Genomic DNA, 21,821 nt, shown 5'->3' on the forward strand with positions numbered 1-21,821 from the left:
AAAAAAAAAAGAAAGAAAATCACATCAGATGACAAAATGGTAGACAATCACACAATACTGGGAATCATGGCCTAGCCAAGTTGACACACATTTTTGGGGGACACAATTCAACCCATAATTTTCACTGAGAATCTACCTTTACTAAATGTCAGCTAGGACAATCCTAACTCACTATTCTGGCACTCCTGGAGGATACGAATTTTTTTCCAGTCTGTTTCCAAAAACTTTGTGGACACAAATATTTTAATATTATATAACAACATAAAAGCAGCATTCTCTGGAAGTTACAGCACATGGCCCTGGAGCCAGACTATCCGAGTTCAAATTCCATCTCTACCACTTACTGTGTGACTTTGAACAAGTTACTTACCCTCTCTGTACCTGTTTCATTTGTAAATTGGGAATAATAATCCTCTTAATAGAGGTCACTATGAGTCAGAATCGACTCGACAGCAATGGTTGTTTTTTTTTTTTAATCTTTTTAATGGAGTCCCTGTGTGGTAAAATGGTTAATAAGCTCGGCCGCTAATCAAAAGGCTGGAGGTTTGACTCCACCCAGAGGCACCGGGAAGAAAGGCCTGGCAATCTACTTCCGAAAAACCAGACACTGAAAACCCTATGGAGCACAGTTCTACTCAGACACACATGAAGTTGCCACTAGTCGGAGTGGACGCAACAGCAACTAGTTAGCCTCTTAGTGTTGTTCTAAGGATTAAGTTAGTTAATACATGTAAAGCGCTTAGAATATTGTCTAGCACACAGAATAAGATCTCAATAAAAATCGGCTACTATTATACTCTATAGCTTAATCATTGTATGTAACAACTACTTATTACTCCATTTCCTCTTCCATGAAACTGGCTCAATGGAAAGATTTTTGAGATTGGTTAAGAAATAGTAGGCATTACAGAGTGTTTGGCGAAACAGGGCTAAAAGACCAAAACAGCTCAAATGAAAAAGACGGTCAAGTATTGGTGGGGACATACACTGCTGATGGGAATGTAAAATGGTATAACCACATCAGAAAACTGATTGGCAACATCTACCAAAGCTGAACTAATGCATACCCTGTGACCCAGCCACTCCACTCCTAGTGTAGAACCAACAGAAATGTTCACCAAATGACACACACCAACACTGCATGGAGTCCTGGTGGCAGAGTGAGTAAGAGCTCAGCTGTTAACCAAAAGGTTGGCAGTTTGAACCCACCAGCTGCTCCTTGGAAACCCTATGGGGCAGTCCTACTCTGTCCTATAGGGTTGCTATGAGTCGGAATTGACTCAACAGCAACGAGTTTTTTTAACATCTTACAAGCACTTTTTTAATAGCAAAAACTGGGAAACTGCTAAAGTGGTCATCAGTAGTATTTGGTACAATCACACAGTGGAACACTACACAGCACTGAGGATGACAATCTACAACTATACACAACAGGGGTGAGTTTCACAAACATAATGTTAGTCAAAGCTGCCAGGTACAAAAGATTATGCACTCTAAGATTTCATTGATAAAAAGTATTAAAACCGGCTAGATGTACCACCCAGGGCCTCCCCTTCAGGAATGAAGAATTATTCCCCCAGCTTCTGGGAGTACTACCAGCAGACTCCTAAGCTGTCAGTCCTCTTTAGAAACTGCCTTTGCTGAAAACAGCTGTCTTGCTCAAAGGCATGTTCCCTTCCCTAGGCAGCCAAAGACTGGTCAACAGGGGCATACGAAGGTCTATTTCCCTGCAACTTAAAACAACTCTGGAGGGCCTTTGCAGAACTCCCCATGGGGCCAACCAAGGCTTCCACTGAGACTGCATCGAGGCTTAACTTCTCCCTCTGCCCAATCCACAGGCGTTGATTCCAAATGCACTCGCTGATAAACTTCCTGAACCTTATCAGTCTCAGAGTCTGCCTCCCCAGCTATCCAACCTTCAACACAAGCAAACTGGATTTATGATGCCAGAAGTCAGGACAGTGATGACTAATGGAAGGAGGGAAGGCGGTGAGTACACAAACAGGAGGAAGAACTTCTGGGGTGCTGTAATAGTCTGTTACTTTGATCTGGGTGCTAGGTTATATGTGTGTAGAAATGGGAAAAATTCATCTAATTGTACACATACGAAATGTGCACTTTTTAAAATATATATTGTACTCCAATATGAAGTGAAAAGAAACAAAGACAAATTAAAGAAAGAAGACACCAAGTGATCAGAATAGGAGAGAATTTTAAAGAATATCTGTTTCCTGAAATAACCATTTATTGTGCACTTAAACACAGCCCAGAGTCATATAAAGAAGTCTAACCTACGATCACAAACTAGCTGGTGGAGAATCAGTCACAGACCAAGCCTGGACGTCTCAACAACTGTCTCACTGTTGTTACCAAACCATGCCCTTGTGGGGAAGGATCAGAGTCGAGACCGAGGCCAGGGAAAGGCCTACTGCTGCCAGCACACGAGTTTGTCTGCTTGCAAAGAAAAAGACACCAAGGAAAGCCAAAATGCAGGAGTCCCAAGGGCACCTTTAGGTACCTCATTTTTCAGTCTCCCTTAAGAAATACACCTGGCTCTTCAAGTCAGGCAGCAGAAAAATCTTTCTAAGACAAAAGACCCTGACCCTTCGTGGTGCTCTCTCAAGAGAGGATTTTCTGTGTTACTATAGCCGCCTATTTTTATTATTTATCTATTCCTCCACCCCTGCCTTTTTAAAGGCAATTTTTAGTTATTTAGTTGATAAAATTTCATCTCTTCCCTCTTTACATTAGGAATAAGAAACACAAAGAGGACAAAATACGTCCTAAACGAGGAAGGTGAATTCCTTCACTTCCCTACCTGACTCTTAATCACCATAAACCCGTGCGCACCATCAGGGGTCACGCTCTCTAGTGAATCCCACTTCTGTCGACACCAGTTTGCGCCAAATGAGTCCAAGGAGGCTGGTCCAAAAATCTCAACTTGGCTTCCCTGGTCATTTCAGACCCCAGCTGTTCCACGCAACCTTTTCTGTCATGCCCAGCCACGAGGGTCTGGGTCTGGGGTATTGGCTGCAAGCTCAGAAATCCACACAACTTGCTCCGCTTCAGATCAGCCAGCCCCTTCTCTCTCTCCCTCATGCCCAGCCACCCACAGCTACATCAGGGCACACAAGTTAAAAGGACACAATTCTTCAGACTGTCAAATAGGCAGACGCCAGTTGCTGCTGGCTCTCACTGCCCCTTTGGGTTCCCGTAATTCCCTGAAATGACTCACAAACTATAGGGCAAGTATACCTTTAATCCAACAGGAAAAAACACATAGGGTCAGGACCGGGAGGAGTCTTGGTACAAAGCTTCCATTTCCCAAAGGACATGCATACCTTCTCCAGCCCAGAAGCTCCAATGAACCCCAGTCTTCCGAAGCCGTTACCGGCCTCACCATAAGGCCATGACGAATTACATCATACCTCGTGAGGCTTAGTCAGTATGGGGCCCCTAGGTGAGCCTCTGTCCTCGGAGTTCTTACTGACCTCACCACCTGGCCATGAATTCTTAGGAACTCAGAACAAAAAGCCAAATTGCTTTCTGCACCTCACACCATTCCTAACCCTAATTCACTTGGGTCATTTCCACGTTACAAACCATTCATCCCATAAGTTAGAAAGACCTCAAGCCAAAAGATTCCTTCAAAAACAATAACACTATCACCAAAACAGAGGATGGGGAAATTACTGGAATAAAACTGCTACTTTATTTCCAAAACAATCTGTTCATCTTTGAGATGCAAGAACTAAAGGTCTCTAGTAAACCAAAAGGCTAACGTTGGCCAATTTTTATGAACATTTATGCCAACAAATAGGGAAGAATATGAGGAGTTTTACCTAATGTGGAAGCCCCAGTGCAGTTTTTAAGGCTGGATCCAAAAGGAGCATTGACTATACTTTAATTTTTTAGTTTGATGTTGGTTTTGTTTGTTTGCTTCCTTGGACAAAGAGGAAACAGAGCACACAACTCCACAACTAAGTGCCAATAAAAATGTTTAGGCTTGATCCCAAATAGTCAAATGTATTTGGATTCTCTTTCAAACATTTTTTTGGGGGGGAAGGAAAAAACACAGCAGAGTGTATAAAACTAAACTATTCAGATTCTTTTTAAAAGGGTTTGCCTTCCAGATAAATCTCACTAAATGGATTCATCTCCCTTCAAGATGGGATGAAAAATAATGCCATAATAATTCTTTATCTTGAAAACAAGACACTGGCTAAAAATTTCCCACCCAGTTTTTTAGGGTATTCATTCCTTTATTTACTCATTGAAAGCGTACTCTGCCTTGAAGTTAAAACCTCATTAAGTCTTCTTTATATATGACTATAAAAAGATCCCCAAACATCCCTTCTGACCACTACCTAAGAAGAAATCCAGAACTTCCCCAAGATCAAGAAGCAATTTTACTTCCTGAATCTATTATACTCTAGTCCTTCACAAAGGGACAAGTGAAGAATGTCTCCTCAATTTTTTTTCTTAAGACACTATGGTTTTATTTCCCACTGAAATTCCTTTAGCCCTTCCAAAATTCAGAAGTAGTAGAAATCAGGACAAAACTGTCCCTTGGGGAGACTAACTCAGGCCTTTTTTAAAGGGACGAGATCAGTGCTGTCAGAGCTGTGTCTGTAACATGGCCAGTAGGTACCTTCCCCACCTGACCCCACCTGTTTTTCTGCAGGGAATGTTACCCTCCTCCACTATTGGGACCAAGAATCACAATAAGAATAAGAGAAGCCCCTCTCTGCCTTCCCTTTCCCAAGAAGGCACAAGTAATCTTTTGGCAGGGCTGCCTCTGGAGATCATCCCTGTCAGAGCAGGGGAGTACTCCAGCTGCTGAATGTTTGGAACAATCTACAGATAAAAGGAAAACCAGTAGATAGGTCTGCTGGTGACATTACATGTGTTAGTAAAAGTGGTTTCAATGGTGCTTCAGTGAAAATCTTAGTGCGGTCTACCTCAGTTGGCCCAGCATACATCATGGGAGATGGGAAGATAGCCACAACTGTTGTTTCAGAATTCAGGACTCCTTCCTCCAGCACTGCAGCATGCTGCTTCATACGCCACATCAAAGGAACGTCATCATCCTTTGTCCAGCCGCCAAGAGGGTGAAGGAGGAGGACGGGGCGCCGGTAGCCCCTCTCTAGAAGCTGCTTATGGGTATCCTGCATTAACAGAGCATGTCCATTGTGCACTGGGTTGCGTAATTGAAATGCAAAGACAGCATCTGAAAAGAGAATTTCCAGTGTTAAGAAGAGTACCTTTGGAAGATTATCTTCCAGAAGATAAACAATCTTGCAATCCTTCTTGAACCCTGATGCTTAGTATTTAGAAAACATGTGCAGGCTCAGAATCAGAAATGGGGGAAAAAACACACACTGCTTTGACCATTTACTCTAGGACAACAGGACCTGCATTTCTTCTATATTTTTATTAAACAATATTGTGTGTAGTATAGGATGGGTAATATCATAGTCACAGTCATGGATTTATAACAATTACTTTCTGCATTCGTGGGAAACTCGAGAATGGTTGTCTGACTTTCTGGTCCCAGCATCCTGGGGCAAGTGTTTGCAACAGATGTAAATTCTGGGTCAGTGCCTTAATTACCTACCAGGTCAACCCCCCACTAGGACCTAAGACACAGCTTTATCAAAAGGAGACAGAAAGGTAGAAAAATGTATAGTTTCAAAATTTTACTTACTATCCAAACAGGCTTACTTATACTGATTACTTTGTTTTATGACTGCAAGTCTGAGTTTCGGATTATAGTTTAATAACAACAAAATCCCCCATAAGAGCCATTGTTATTACTTGAACAATAAAAACTACCAGACTGATTAAACTGGTAAAACTCAGTATCTCCTGCTCACAAGCTTAGTTTCATTTCCACCTGGGACATGTTACCAGAAGACGTTTCTTAAAAGGTAAGGTTCTTTGGGGTCATAGAGTAGTAAACTCATAGAACAAAGTTAGAACATCCTGTTAGAACTCCCTATTTTATTGCCCTCACAACATATGACACATCATCAGGCCATGAGGATTCAAGTGTGACTCAGACGCTTTCCCTCCAGTACTTTTTAAGCCAACTAGTGCATCTTTTTCTAGCCTGGTGTCAATCCTGAGCCTCCTCTATGACTATGACAGGAAGGGCAGGAGGAAGACTACAGCCCTCTACTTGTCCAATTTCTCCAGGGTTTTGTTCTTTGCTTTATTTTTTGCCCCATTCTGTGATATTCCAAGATTTACAGGATTATCATTATGCTTTCAAGTTCTCTTATACATGAACAGGACTGGTTTTCACCCAGAAAATAGCTGGAATGACAGAAGGTACAAAGGGACATGAAGGTCTTAATACAAATATATGAGCATTTAAAAATAATTCCGCTTTCAGAAGATGGGAGAAGGTGCAGACTTGAAAGTTTTTCTATCCTGCTGAATTCACCTCAAATTATTTTAATATTGACCTCCATAGGAACATTAATATTTCTTAACTGGGGTGATTACTGTCTAAACTTAATTTCCTGTTCTGATTCTGGCCTAAGTCTCATCACTCAGTCCGGTCCTCTCTTCCCCCATTTACACTGCCCCTTCCTTATCAACAGCCTTGCATCGCAACAGAAACACTTATGGAGCATTAGTAAATTCTACTCATGGACTGACAAGAGTTGCTGTGCTGGTGGTGGTGGAGGACTGCTAGGCTTGTACCACAGGAGAATGGGGCCTCTGGCCCAGCACATGTCTGTGGCACTGGGGCCGAGGAGACTGCCTGTGTGGTTGGGGCCAACAGGGCCAAGGCTGAGACAGCCCATTTGATTGGGAGACTACTTCCATACAGGGAGGGAGAGCAAATAAACAAACACAGAGGATAAGGAGAAGGAAGACACAGATACAGAAAGGAGAAAGGCTGGAATAAACCATGTGGTACTGGGCTAGAATTGGAAATATCAGTATAACCTCGTGGATTTTCAGATATAGTGATAGCTAAGTACAGAAATAGATAGAGATATGTGAGTGTATGTATATAGTTATGTCCACTGAAAGGTCCCACAAGAAATGACAATGTAATGGCAATAAGCAAAACTAGAGCTCAAATTCTGGATTCTAAATACCATTCCATATTGAAATGAACCAGAGTTCCTTGGGAAAGTGGCTGATTCCAGGGCTGGAGCAAGTAAAGTACAACATGAGCTGGAACATCTCCTTGTACCATAAAGAAAGACGTGCTCAAAGAATGATGGGGACACATCAAAAAGATCTAGGAACCGGCTTGACGGGACTCCCATGACCAAACCCAAGACAAGCTAAACATCAAAGTACATAATAACAGTAATGGATTGTTACCCACTGAGTAAAACAGGAATCTGAGAGTCCACACAGAAAAAAAGAAGTAAATGAATAAAAAAATGGGGGAGAAATGGAAATCTACTGTATGATAGGAGATCAACTAATAAATGCAGAAAGAATGATGGAATTAGGAAATCACCACTGGCAGTATTTGTAGCATGCTAAAACTAGGGGGTAAAAGCGATGAGAACAGAATATTTACAGAGTCTTCAAAAGTCTCCCAAAATACTTGTTAATTAATAAGTAAAAACCATTTGTACACTTTACAGCAGAAAAAAACTGGCAAACACATCTTAAACGTGACAAAAGTTAACCTCACTAGGTGCCACCAACCATAAGCCACCTCAGATGATGCAGTGACAACATACCATTGTTTGCTGTGGTGTTCCTGACAAAATGCACGAATGCATGAATCTAATCATGAGCAAACGGCTGACAAACCCAAATGAAGACAATCAGCAAAGTCCTAGGAAACCTTATGGAACAATCCTACTCTGCCCTATAGGGTCACTGTGAGTCAAAATCGAATCAGCGGCATCCAACAACAACAAGAAGTCATCATGTCTGCAGCTTACTCTCAAAGACAGAAGGAATGGAAGAATAAATACAGTAAAATGCTAATAACTGTGGAATCTGAGTGAAGAATATTCAGGAGTTTTTGGTACTATTCTTGTAATTTCAGTAAATCTGAAACTATTTGAAAATAAAAAGTTAAAAAACAAAGTAAAAATTTAAGATAAGAGACACAGCAAGAACTGTAATTACAATGTGTGGACCTTGTTTAGCTCCTGATTCAAACAAAACAAACTGTAAAAAAAAAAAAAAAATTGACTACAATGTAATTATTAGAAATTTGAATACTGACATGATATTCAATAATATTAAGAAACTATTCTATTATTATTTTAGGAGCAATCATGGTATTGTGGTTGTGATTTTTAAAAATTCTTATCTTTAAAAGATACATATTAAAATATTTATAGATGAACAACATGAGATTTGAGATTGTTTCAAAATAACATGGGGGGTACAGGTGGGGTGGGTAAGGGTACAGATGAAACATGATAAGCCGTTGAGTTGATAACTGTTGAAGCTAGGTTAGAGGCATACAGGGATTCATTATACTATTATATCTACTTACACATGTAAGTAAAAAACCACTTGCCCATCAAGTTGGTCCCAAGTCACAGTGACCCCATGTGTGTCAGAGTACAACTGTGCTCCACAGGGTTTTCAGTGGCTGGTTTTTCTCACATAGATTGCCAGGCTTCCTTCCAAAGCACCTCTGGATGGACCCAAACCTCCAGTCTTTTGGTTAGCAGCCAAGCATGTTAACTGTTCGCACCACCCACCCAGGGACTCCATATATATATATTTATACAGTAAAGAATTTAACCTTGTCCCAAAGAGGTCTGGCCTTTGCCCTCGGCTTCTGGGAGATAATCTCTAGGCCCTTGGACTGTCTTGCCTGAGAAGAGTGCCTTTGTTTACCTGGGGGCTCTGGACCACACCAGAAAATCCAATAACGTGATTTATGGCAGAGACTCTGAGTCATGCAATATCAGCTCAACCTCCAGGGGAGCTGAAGCCTGGGGTCAGCCACGTGGGCAACCACGGAGCCACAGTAAAAACTCAGGACACCAAGGCTCAGGTGAGCTTTCCTGGCTAACAATACTCCAGGCATTAAGTCATATATCAATACTAGGTAAATAAGAATCTACACAACTCCACAGGAAGAGAACAACTGGAAGCTCCATATTCGGAACTTTTCTGGACTCTGTCTTATGCGCCTTTTCTCTTGGTTGATTTTAATTTGTGTCCTTTAGCTCTAATCAACTGTAACTATAACATCTGTCAGTAGGTTCTGTGAGCCTTCTAGCAAATGACTGACCCTAAAAGTGGTCTTGGAGACCAACAAACTTGCAATTGGTGTTAGAAGTAAGACAATCTTATAGACTGTGCTCCCTCAAACATCATAGTAGAATGTGTTTGACATTTTCCATAATAACAAGTTTTAAAAGAGAAAAAATACATAGGGTACCAGAAGAAGCACTGCTTTGGAATAGGACACATACGTGTTCAAATCATATGTCTACCAGTTTCCAGCCACAGGCCCTGGCCTTTAAGGACTGAATTTCACTTTTCTACATTCCTGAGATGGGGATGGTAATTCAGTTACCGTTATAAAGGTAAAATAATATACATAAAGTGCCTAGCAAGGTGACATGCACATCACAGTCACTCAATCTAAGTTCCTTACAACAATTCATTCTTTAAAACAAAACAAAAACACTACCATATCTAAAAATTCCTACAAAGAAATAGAACCCACTGTTCTGCTGGTTGCTCAAGGCTCACCACAGTGCAAAAACTCCCAGCTAGTATTTCCAAGATGGGGTTGCATCAGCTCTGTGCTGTGACACGCAGCCTTTGTCCTCGTTAATCAGGAACAGGCTCCTACCCTTGAATAGGAGACTTAGGTAATACGTCTCAGGTGTATGATGATTACATTCCTGGATTTCAATCAGGTCATATCTGACGTTGTAAAACAGCCATTGAGCAAGAGTATTTATAAGACAGGATGTGCAAAAGGAAACATAAAAAATAAATTCTGTCTCAAACACACATATATCAAAGATTCTAATGATTTATCTACCTAGGCTTTCTTTCCAAACAGAATTAATCTAGTTCCACACTGGACATTTAACATAGAAAGCTAAGATGGATCACTTATTAAAAGTTCACATTAGCAGCATATAAAGGATTTTAATGCCAAAATTTCTTCCAGATAGAATTATTTCCTTACTATCAGTTAAACTCAAAAATCCAATGACTATTTGATGTGTCTGCCCATTTTTTCTTGCCAATAGAGCCAGGTCTTTCCTAAACTTCTAGTCTTCTCAATCCCTTTTAACTATTTATCAACAACTTACACAAATGGGTTTAAGTGACTGTTGTTCCAGGCTGTACTTTCATCTCTACCATCTGGTTTCTCCACTGCAAAACTTATGAAATAGGAGAAAAGGAATCTCGCTGACCTGATGCACGGCAAGTTTACATTTCCAGGATATTGCCCCAACTAATACAATGCAATATACATCACTATTTAATTTTCCTCCCTTCATTTATCCACTCTAAAATCAAGGATAGGGGAAAAAAAAGAATAATGAGCCACTCTGGATCTGGGATCCAGCAACTTTCATTAACATGTCACATTTTTGTCCTCATTTTCTAAAGGACAGTGACACCCCCTTTGTCACACCATAATCAGTGTTAAATATTTGGCTTTTCATTTACTAATTCCTGATGGCTTAGTGTTCAACTGCTTTCCTTAAGATCGTGGCTTCAACTGTGTTAGAAAACAGGAGATAATTACAATATGACTGAAAAGTAATTTTCACATTTATCCTTTCCATTTCCTTCTAGTCTTCTGTCCTCTGTGCTTGGGAAAGGAGCAAGAGTTACACAGCTCTGACTTGTAGAAGATGCTGACACCATGAATCTAAAGGAAACTTCTTCTGTAAAAGGCCAGAGAGTGAACATTATAGGGTCTCTGTTGCAACTACTCAACCCTGGGGTCAGAGTGCAAAGGCAGCCATCAACAATACATAAACCAATGGGTGTGGCTGTGTTCCAATAAAACTTTATTTACTAAAACAGACAGCAGGCCGGATATGGCCTGCATGCAGCAGTTTGCTGACCACTGAAAGACAAATGTGGTTGGCAGAGAGAAGTAAAAAATGGCATTCCAAACAAGCAGACTGATATGAGCATCAGCATGGAAGCAGAGAGCAGAGATGTGTCTGAGGAACACAGACTCGCCCATTTTGTCAAGGATGGAGGATTTGTGTAGCTGGATATAAAACCTGGCACAAGATTCTTTTGCAGGATTTTGAATGCCAGGTTAGGAAGGAAAACTGGGTACCAAATGTGTTGAGAGTGAGAAAGTGAAATAATGGGTAATGCTTTACAAAAAACTAGGACTGAATAGGACTGACATGAAACAGGGAGTAGAGAATAAGTAGGCAGAGTGGAGAGAAGGTAAATCAGAAGATTGTTGGTGAGGAACATATTCCTACACTTTCACATCAAATAAAACTTCCATCAACACCTTCCATTTCCTCCATCCACTCAATCCATTCCTCTCAATCCACCAGAGAGGCCCATCTAACAGACCACAACCTACACACTGGTGAATGGGGCCACACTGTGACAATAGCAAAGACAGGCGCTGCCCTCCCCACCAAGCCTCTCCCCTTTGCCTGAGGTCACCTGAGCAGGGTCCACCCCATTAGTAACTCATAAATCTGTCTTCTGACCAGAACTCTCTCAGAGCGCCAGACCGTCATTTAGTGTTCCACAGGCACCTCAAATTCAAGTCCTGCTGGCCTCCACCTCCATCTCTGTCCCTCCTCCATACCCTCTGGGCACACAGCACCATGATCCACCTAAGAGTCTTAGATTCCTTCCTCCCTCATTCTCCACATTCAGTGAATCACTTCTTCATCCTGGGTCTCACTCCCAGGTCTACTTTGTTCATCACTGGTGCACATCACCCTTCCGTCATCTCTTCACAAGTCTTCTATCTACTAACTGGTCTTCATTCACATCACCCCCCAACCCCCGCCCCGCCCCAATCTGATCCAGACTCTGCACGGCTGCCCAAGCAGGCAGGGAGAGGGGAGAAACCATATGAATATTCAGTTTTAGACATGCTATGCCTCAGGTGAGAGTAATAGTGAAATTGGTCCTGCCCTCCAAGAGCTTATAATCTAGTCAGAGGAGGAAAAAACAGACATTCAATAATAGGAGAATAAATGTGGTAAAAGGAATATACTTCTTTTAACTCCAACAGGACATGATTAGGTCTGTGTTTTCAGAAGATAAGTCTGGTGACTGAGGAGGATAAAATAATGAGAGAAAAGAATGGGACGTCATTTCTTCACCTCCACGTGAGATTGCTAGACTAGATTCACTCATTCAACTAGCTCCTTCTAGCTCTATCACCATGAGTATGAAACACTTGCCAAATCCAAAAGGCACTTTCCTATTTTAAATTGTCCCAACCTCTCTACTGCCTCTGGTGTGAAAATATGCCTCACTGACTTCATATTCTCAAGGCCTGGAAACCATGGCATCAACCCTTTATATTTCATCTGCCTCCCTACTCAATTTTTTTTTAAAGTAAAAACAATGAAACATTGAAGAAAAAAAAATTGGGGAGGGGTCATCTACAATTGTGCAACCCTAATATAACTGTGTTTTTTGCATCGTCTCCTAGTCTTTCTCCTTACGCATACATTTATACATAGTTGTAATTATAATATACATGACATCTTATGTTCTGCTTGGCCATTTTGTAACCACCTGTTTCTGACATCTTGTAGTTCTCCTGGAGCAACAAGGTTCACTTGTGGATCCTGTGAAATTCTTTCTTTACATACTCACTCAGGAAACTTATCCCTTCACCTGGATTCAATTACTATGCGGATACAGATGGCTTCTGTTAGCTGTATCTCTAAGTTCTGACCTTCCAATTCATCAGTTATAGAGACTTATTACTAAAAACATTTCAATATATACTGCTCATTATCATCAGCTATACCCTCAATTCCCCCACCTTCAGTATCTCAGTCACATCTCATACCAAACTCAGGTCTAACTCCTAAATCTAATCCATCTCCCGTACTACATGTCAAGTCAAGGAACATCCCAGAAGTATAGGTCCTTTCTCTTTCCTCTGGACTCTACACCATCTAGTTCAGAAGCCAGTGCACTATGGAAACAAGTAAGTTAAGTCCGACCCCTCTGCCTTCTGGCAGGTGGAAGGGGAAGAAGAAAATGCAGAAATGTTTCATTTGTGATACTCGCTGCCATCAAGTCAGTTCCGACTCACAGCGATGCTACAGGACAGAGTGGAACTGCCCTGTAGGGTTTCCAAGGAGCAGCTGGTGGATTCAACTGCCAACCTTTTGGTTAGCAGCCGAGCCCTTAAGGAAATGACAACCATAAGCATTTCCTGATGGTGGGAAAGACTGGAGTACTGATACCACCGGGCACATACAGGGCACACGCTGCCTGACCTAGCATCACTATCATTATGTACTGCTGTGGCACAGTGCAGAGAGCCAGGTAGGCCTGGCTGAGGGTCCGTGGACAACCTCAGCTCTCCCTGCAGGGCTGTCACAAGCAGTAAATGAGATGATGACCATGAAAGTGCCCCTAACCCCTAGTTACCCTTCCTCCAAATTTCTCAGAACTACGCTTCGCTTGCCAGTCACAGCCTGGTATGCATCCTGACCACTGAACCCAGAATTATGACATCTTCCTGCTTCCTTTCTTTCAACTTCTTCTCTGCAAAACTGCCCTACATACAGCAGTAATCAATAATTCTCGTCTTCCAATCCTACCAAAGCTTTGTATTTGCCACTTTATCTACCCCAGAGCTCCCAAAACAGATTTTCCCTAAATTAATACAGTAGCCAAACAAGAAAGTACTGACAATAGTTCTAGATTTACTAGGCAGGGTTTTTGGTGTGTGTGTATGTGTTTAATGTACGGTTTTGCGGGGGTGTTTTGAAGGGAACTGGAAGTGAGAAGGGGCTTAATCTCCCACCACTCCCATTAGGGCTATCATAAATCACCAGCCTTTTTTCTCATAAACAGTTTAAGTAAAAGAAACAAGGAAACAATAAAAGAGAGATAGGCCACCTGAGTATAAATATAAATATATTGTTAGAATTTTCACAAACTGGTACGCTTATACCCCAAAGTATGGCAGCTATAAGTTGTTTTCCATTCTCAAGACAAGAAATGCTCTCAAATTAAAGTAAAAATGAATCTTGACTATAAAGCTTTTTCACCAGCTGGGCTCTGTCCTGCTTGCTCTCCATTTTACTCCCATCTTCATTATCTATTCTCTGCCCTGTCCTCTGCGTGTGCGTGCGTGCGTGCGTATGTGTGTGTGTGTGTGTGTGTATGGGGGGGAAGGGCTTACAGGACGGATGTTCCTGGCTCCATGGTGGGAGACATTAGCAGGCAACTAGAGGATGGGCTGAGAAAAGGTTTGGGGGAGTTCTCCCCATTAGCATCCTGTGTCAGTGCTGTGATTCTGGCTGTGCTCATGTTCCCCTCCAGCTAGCTTCTGCGCAGCAGCCTCTATTCAAGGCTCCAGCTGGCTTCAGAAACATTGTTTCCGTCCCTTGCCCTTCCAGGAGTGGTAATGGTCCTGTTGGTAATCCTTGAATACCTCAACATTCCTTGTGGGTTCCCTTAACCCTGACCACCCTCCTTTAAATACTCTGTTCTATTATGTTCAGGGTCTCATCTGTGTATGCCTTCTGTTTCCTGCTGGGACCCTAACTAATAAAAGCTCCCATCGTCTATTAATCCCTTATTATAATATCTCTAGCTCACTGCTATTTACAGTCAAAAAAGCCTATCGACTTTAAAGACAAACTATGCTTCTGGCTCAGCCTTCTCAGTTATCCTGAGTTATTGCTCTCAACTTTGCCTGAAACAGCCTTCTTATGTCCCTATTCATTCATTTAAATTACTGCTTGTAACACAATAACTCTACAAAGCTTTCTCAGATTTATTCGGCACTGTACTACCACGTACTAACTCGAAAAAAAATTGCCGATTTTTCTCTTTTGTAATCTGGTCAAACTAAAGAAACCAAACCCATTGCCACTGAGTCAATTCCAACTCACAGCCACCCTACAGGACAGAGGAGAACTGCCCCCATAGAGTTTCCAAGGAGCGGCCGGTGGATTCGAACTGCCGATCTTTTGGTTAGTAGCTGAGCTCTTAACCACTGCACTGTCAGGGCTCTGTAACCCAAAAGGATACCAATACTCTGTGTATTATATATACTAACCGGCCCTTGCTTGGCGTAAGTGAAATTTATTCTACCTTTCTAGGATATCAGTCGACTACCATCTGGAAACATGTTACCTTGCAATCCCTGAGGTGGGTATTAAAGGCATCTTAATCCTTCCACCTACAGAAGGGTCCAGAACCAGCAAAACTGAATGTATTAATGTTGTACAGGACATAACCCATGCGGGGTAAACAAAGTACTTCTTCTAAGAGAGAGGAGAAGGAAGGAGAAGTGAGAAAAGAAGTCCTAGATTAAAGAAAAACAAGACTATTTCCTGTTTTCTCTCCCTTAACCCATGTTTTGTACATGTTAGTAGATGACTTGTTACTGGCATCCTAGACGGGTGAACAAGAACTACAAAGCATAATTCCCTGGTCTGTTGCTTCTGTGCCTTAATCTAAAATGGAAAAGTAAACAAAGTAACACTCCAAGTATCTTTGTTTTCTGATGTAAGGCTAATAACTGGCTGTCAGCTACTTTAAACAAAGTTGCAACAACTCATTACGCAAAAGAATCTCCGAATGACTTAAAATGTTTGGTCCTCAAAGATGTAATATTAAAGTCTCCAATTTTGGAATGATAATTCCTTGATAAGCACCCTCAACAGGGCCAACAATTAATTTACTAACATCAATTCCAGACAGGAATTCAAATTTCAGCAACAAAAATTAAAGTAAATAAAGTTACCTCAGCAAGTCGGCCATTAAACATGTTCCTGTTTACAAGAAAAAAGAGAAGTCTAAACATCATAAACTGCCAGATGCTCTGGCTTCAACTAGAAGTGTATTAAATAATTCAAGTGTGTATCATCTCTTTGAATAAGAAATCTGGAGACAGGCGGCTCCAGGGGTGGTTAAGAAACTCTAGAGCACCAGGACAGCAGTTGGCATAGTTGTGATTCTTGTGGATATAAAGTGGCTGCCGCAGCTCCAAACATCACATCTTCACATGACAGCATCTAAAGCAATGTCTTAGTTATCTAGTGCCGCTACAACAGAAATACCACAAGTTAGTGACTTTACCAAACAAATTTATTTTCTCACAGTTTAGGGGGCTAGAAGTCTGAATTCAGGGTGCCAGCCCTAAGGGAAGGCTTTCTCTCTCTGTTGGCTCTAGGGGAGGGTCCTTGTCTCTTCAGCTTCTGTTTCTTGGTTCCTTGGAGATCTCCCAGGTAGCATGGCATCTATCTTCCCCCAACTGTGCTTCCTGGCTTAATCTGCTCTTTTTAAACCTCAAAAGAGATTGACCTAAGACACACCCTACACTAATACTGTCTCATTAACATAACACAGAAAGCCCAGACCCAAATGGGATTATAACCACAGGTACAGAGGTTAGGATTTACAACACATATTTTCGGGGGATACAATTCAATCTTTAACAAGCAGTAAGGGAGGAAAGAGTGGGAATTTTTTTTTTTTTTTTTTTTTTGGTCATAATAGTCAATTTCTTATCAGGAAAGAAAATCTCTCCCAAAAACCTCCTTCCCTTACATTTTAATGGCCAAAACTGACTTATATGCTGATCCTTAAGTTACTCACTGACAAAAGAGAATAGGGGTACCATTACAGACTTATATCAATGACTCATTCCTCTACGACTGTTCCAAAACATGTCAGCAAGAAAGAAGAAGAGAATGAGCTGTTGTATAGTGTTTCCAAGTGTAGCATTCAGAGAAATTCCTGCACAAGTAGTTTAAGACAATATCTGCTTTGAATTCAGAGAAGAGTAAAGTTCAGCAGGGCATCCTATGCTCAGATACCCTAAAGGGACCAAGCAAAAAATGTGAATGAATGATACAGGCTGGGTGGAAACTGTGGAGCCCTGAAGAATATGTGACCAATTAAAAGGCCTCCTATTCTTGACCCATTTTAAGCTTTTGTCACTCCAACTATCAGCAAACAACAACAGAGCTTAGGAATAAACAGACACTCTTTCCCTATCCTAACCTTCACACAAATATGGACAGACTAGTTTCTGACTTACTCATACAACAGAACTTATGACATCTTAATCTCTATGTGCCAGGTACTGTTTAAAGCGCCTTACACATATTACCTCTTTTATCTTTTTAAAATAAAATCCTATGCATTAGGTACTGTTATGGATTAAATTGTATCCCCCCAAAACGTGTATCAACTTGGCTAGGCCATGATTCTCAGTATTGTGTGGCTGTCTACCATTTTGTGATCTGATGTGACTATCCTATGTATTGTAAATCCTAATCTCTGCCTGTTGTTAATGAGGCAAGATTAGATTATATTCAAGAGAATTAGGGTGGGATGCAACACCCTTACTCATGTCATAGCCCTGATCCACCATAAGGGGAGATTCCCTGGGATGTGGCCTGCATCATCTTTTATCTTACAAGAGATAAAAGGAGAGAGAATCGAGCAGAGAGATATGGACCTCATATCACCAAGAAAGAAGAGCAGGGAGAGGACCATATCCTTTGGACCCAGGGTCCCTAGGCTGAGAAGCTCCTAGACCAGGGGAAGACTGATGACAAGGATCTTTTCCCAGAGCCAACAAAAAAAGCCTTTCCCTGAAGCTGGCGCCCTGAATGTGGACTTCTAGTCTCCTAGACTGCGAAAGAATAAATTTTTGTTTGTTACAACCATTCACTTGTGGTATTACTGTTATAGCAGCACTGGCTAACTAGGACAGGTACCATCACTGTCCTCATTGTGCAACTAGGGGAGCCAAGCCTTACCGAAGGAAAGTAATTTCCCCATGATCTCCTAGGTGGAGAAGCAGGGGAACTGTCTGAACACAGGACCTGGAGTGGCCTCCAGGACCTGGAGTTCACAGTAGCTGAACACAACTGAAACCCTGGTGGTATAGTGGTTAAGAGCTACGGATGCTAACCAAAAGGTCGGCAGTTCGAATTCACCAGCACTCCTCGGATACTCTACTGGGCAGCTCTACTCTGTCCTATAGGGTCGCTATGAGTTGGTATCGACACGACGGCAACAGGTTTGGTTTGTTTTTTTTTTAAACACAACTGACGAAATGGGTGCTCTTTCCCAGATGTGCTGTAGTCACTTGGGAAGGGGGTTTCTAGTTAACAAAGATGGCTCATAGCCAGTATTTCCCACAAAGGCAACCACTTTCACCTGACCTTTCTCAGCCACATCCACCTGATTTCTACACAGAAAATACAAAGGAGAGCAGCATGAATGCTTAGGACTTGATCATTTCCATGAAGGATGAGAAATAATTAGTAGCAAATATCATTGTAGGATGCTTGCAATTCTTCAGATATTAAAAAGGCTTCCCAAAATCTACAGTGGATGCTCTTCCCTGACCTGGCACTTTGGATTTGCAAGTGGGAGGAGAGAGAGAATACGGGTGCACCAAAGTAAACTCACATTATTTATCCATCTCTGTGTAAAAGACCTGCCAATGGCAGGGAGTCTGATATAAAAATGCTGTCCTAGAGTAATTTAAAACATGTAAGACAGGATTATAAAGAGCAATATTTATGAACTCTCTCCTCTTACTGCTCCATTTCATCTTAATCTAGAAATGTGAAGACATGACTAACTTATTCTAAAATAATTTTTTCTGTTATTTGTTTAATGTCTCTCTCTTCTAGACTATAAGCTCCTGTCTTATTTATTTATTTATGGATCCTCAGCACTTGGCACATTGGCACATAACAGACACACAACAAATACTCTTTGAATGACTAGCAAACATGATACAAGCTCTGTCGTTCCATTACTTGCTGCTGTAACAGATTCCACTCATATAACATTCTCAGACATTCTAAAATCTAAAGCACACTGATACGAGTAAACTATTCAAATAATTTCAGTTCTATAGTTCCATTTAGCTTTAATGTGTGAGCTTTATAATAAACAAATAAAAGGTCAATTTTTTATTAGCATTCATCTTCTATACAGACACAACATAATTTTAAATAAAACTATACTAACATAACCAAAACTACACAGGTTGGCTTATACTGACTGCCCTTCCTTACATATTCCATTGCACATTTATCTTTTCTCATTGTGGAGTAAAAGACATAGTTTTACCCTAAATAAGGTGGCCTTTGTCCTTGGCTGCGAAGAAATAACTGTTGGAGTAATTGTGGTGCCTTAGTCTGGGACTGCCAGGCCATATCTGAAAATTGGTGCTGGTAAGTAGGGGCTGCCAGACCAGAAAAGACTCACCTGGGAGGCCAATATCAACTAGCCTCAGGAGGGATGCTTTAGCCTCATCACACTGTCTGATAAAAGCCCTGAACACGGAAGTTCAGAGAGCTTCCTGGTTGGCAAGAACATCTGTTTGGGAGGGTAATGTGTCTCTTGGGACATGGAAACTCTGCACTGGGAATCCTCTTAGACCTTGCCCTAGGCATCTCTTCATTTATATCCTTTTTGGCTATAATAAGTCTGCAGGTGTAAGTATGGTATACTCTCTGTGAGTTCTGTGAGTCAGCAAATTATCAAACCTAAAAGGGCAGTGGGAGCCAGCAGGTCAGAAAGCAAGGGTGTCATGTGGACTCCTGAGCTTGTGGCTGGTATCCTGAAGAGGTAGTGGGAAACCAGCTCTGAATCTGTGGCCAGCAGGTCAGAAGGCTGAGGTGTCATGTAGACTCCCCAAACTTGAGGCTGGTGTCCGCCTATTTGGCAGTCTTAAGGAGAGTGTCGCTGATCTAACTTTAGGTGGGTAGAGTCAGAGAGAGAGTGATGTGGGGGCAGCTAGTGATGAGGATGGAGAAGTGGGAATGTGAGGACTGGATCAATCCCTACATTTTGGGGATTGGATTCAATGCTGATCCTTACCATGCATTCATCATTCTGTTTTACGTTTCAGTAAGCGTTAGAAAAATCTTCCGGAACCTTCTTATCAAGTAGAGACTCCAAACAGTCTTGTATTAAATAATTAGGTCAGTGTCTTACCAGCATTCATATCTTTAAACTTCTGCTTTAGCTCAGTAGGAGTAAGACGATACTGATCAAGACCATCATGCCAGTAAATTCGGTCCAGGACATGAAGATCTCCTCCAATCAGCCAATCTCCTTGCTCCATAACCATCTAACGGGAAGAAAAGAAAAATAATTTTTTAAATGTGAAACCAACATCAAAATAAGAACATTTCTCTCATACAAGCTCAAAGCAGTCGTAAGCTACTCTCAGCTTGAGGTCAACCGTAAATCTGCTTGACAATTACCAACTGAACTGGGATTAGAGATGCTCTAGAATGAGAATATATTTTGTAATCTCTTTAAAAACTTGTATTTGCATACCGAAGGAGAACAAAGCCAATGTGAATAATTATGACTTTTTAAGTAACAAAAACATTCTTTTCACTGTTGTATGTGGATTAACAGAAACATCTGTAAAATAAGACACTCTGGGGAGACTCATTCTATTTTGTTGCACACCAGAAACAATGTTAAATGAAAAGCCCAGACTAGATTAAACCACCCTGTCATGGGCTCCCACAGCACCCTGGCCTCACGTCCTGCTATAACTGCATGGTTCATCTCTGCCCCCACAGCCACATTTTACTCTCCAAGGGTATAAAGGCTGTGCCTGTCATGTCCATCAACCCTATGTTCCCGGCACCTAGCTCAATGTCTGCTATATAGTGGGTGTTTAAAAAATAAATGTTGAATAAATATTTATCTGGATCAAAACGACAGGACCAGGTACTCATCACATTAATCTACAACCCAGTCTCAAATCTGCAAAATAGTAACAATTCCAACAGAACAGCCAATATGTAGGAAATGCCCACACTTCCGCACAAAAATGACGGCTAATCAAGATAAAAACACAACAGATTTGTCCAGGACCTTGATGTAGGGGTGGTTCTTGCACGTCGTTCCCCACTGTCTGGCACAACGTTCCTCTTTCCTGTGCTCAAAAAACTCAGGGTTGCGAAGAATAGCCACACGTCGGCCCTCATACATCAGAGCAAATGCTGTACAGCCATCCAGCCTCTCTTTGTCTTCCTGGGTAGCCGTCAGAACTATAGGCACTGACAAGTTGATGACACCCCCTGCAGGGCATTCAAAAAAAAGATAAAACACGCAGCTTGGATTACTCAACAGAACATCCACCTTTCACTTCAGTAGGCATTCTTCAAATAATGTAAGACTTATGGGTGCCAGTAACACCGTTCAGCTAGCACCTGGCACAGAAACTCAGGAGAGAGAGCAAGCTATGAGCTCAGAGGAGAACAAGCAAGAACCCAAAGTTAAAAAAAAAAAACAAGCAAAAATTAACAGAAGTAACCCGATGTATAGCAATATTCCTCACAACAATTCAAGAAATTGTCTTTTGGGAGAAAATCTGGTACGGAATCTGTGTAGTGAGGAGTTCTGTCTCGCCTAGAGAGAGGTCTACGAGGGCAGTGGTAGAATGTTTCCCTTCCATGAAGGAGATCCAGGTTCGACTGCTGGTCAACGAACCTCAAGCATAACCACCACCTGTCTGTCAGTGAAGGTTTGCGTGTTGCTGTGATGCTGAACAGGTTTCAGCAGAGCTTCCAGTCTAAAGACAGACTAGGAAGAAAGGCCTGGTCATCTTCTTGCAAAAATCAGCCGAAGAAAACCCTATGGATCACGAT

General features: G+C 41.5%; 1 protein-coding gene across 2 annotated transcripts in view; it reads right to left on the reverse strand.

Annotated features, from left to right (window-relative positions):
* PAPSS1 (3'-phosphoadenosine 5'-phosphosulfate synthase 1) overlaps positions 1-21,821 on the reverse strand; it is a 136,796-nt gene that overhangs the window by 47,336 nt on the left and 67,639 nt on the right. For both annotated transcript variants that reach the window (XM_004380219.2, XM_023734782.1), the window contains 3 exons: positions 21,046-21,251; positions 20,146-20,281; positions 4,962-5,230 (listed from right to left, as the gene is read on the reverse strand). In XM_004380219.2, coding sequence (XP_004380276.1) covers positions 4,962-5,230; positions 20,146-20,281; positions 21,046-21,251 — 611 coding nt within the window. The remainder of the gene's footprint in view (positions 1-4,961; positions 5,231-20,145; positions 20,282-21,045; positions 21,252-21,821) is intronic.

Source organism: Trichechus manatus, unplaced genomic scaffold (assembly GCF_000243295.1).
Source record: "Trichechus manatus latirostris isolate Lorelei unplaced genomic scaffold, TriManLat1.0 scaffold00071, whole genome shotgun sequence".
NCBI lineage: Eukaryota > Metazoa > Chordata > Mammalia > Sirenia > Trichechidae > Trichechus > Trichechus manatus.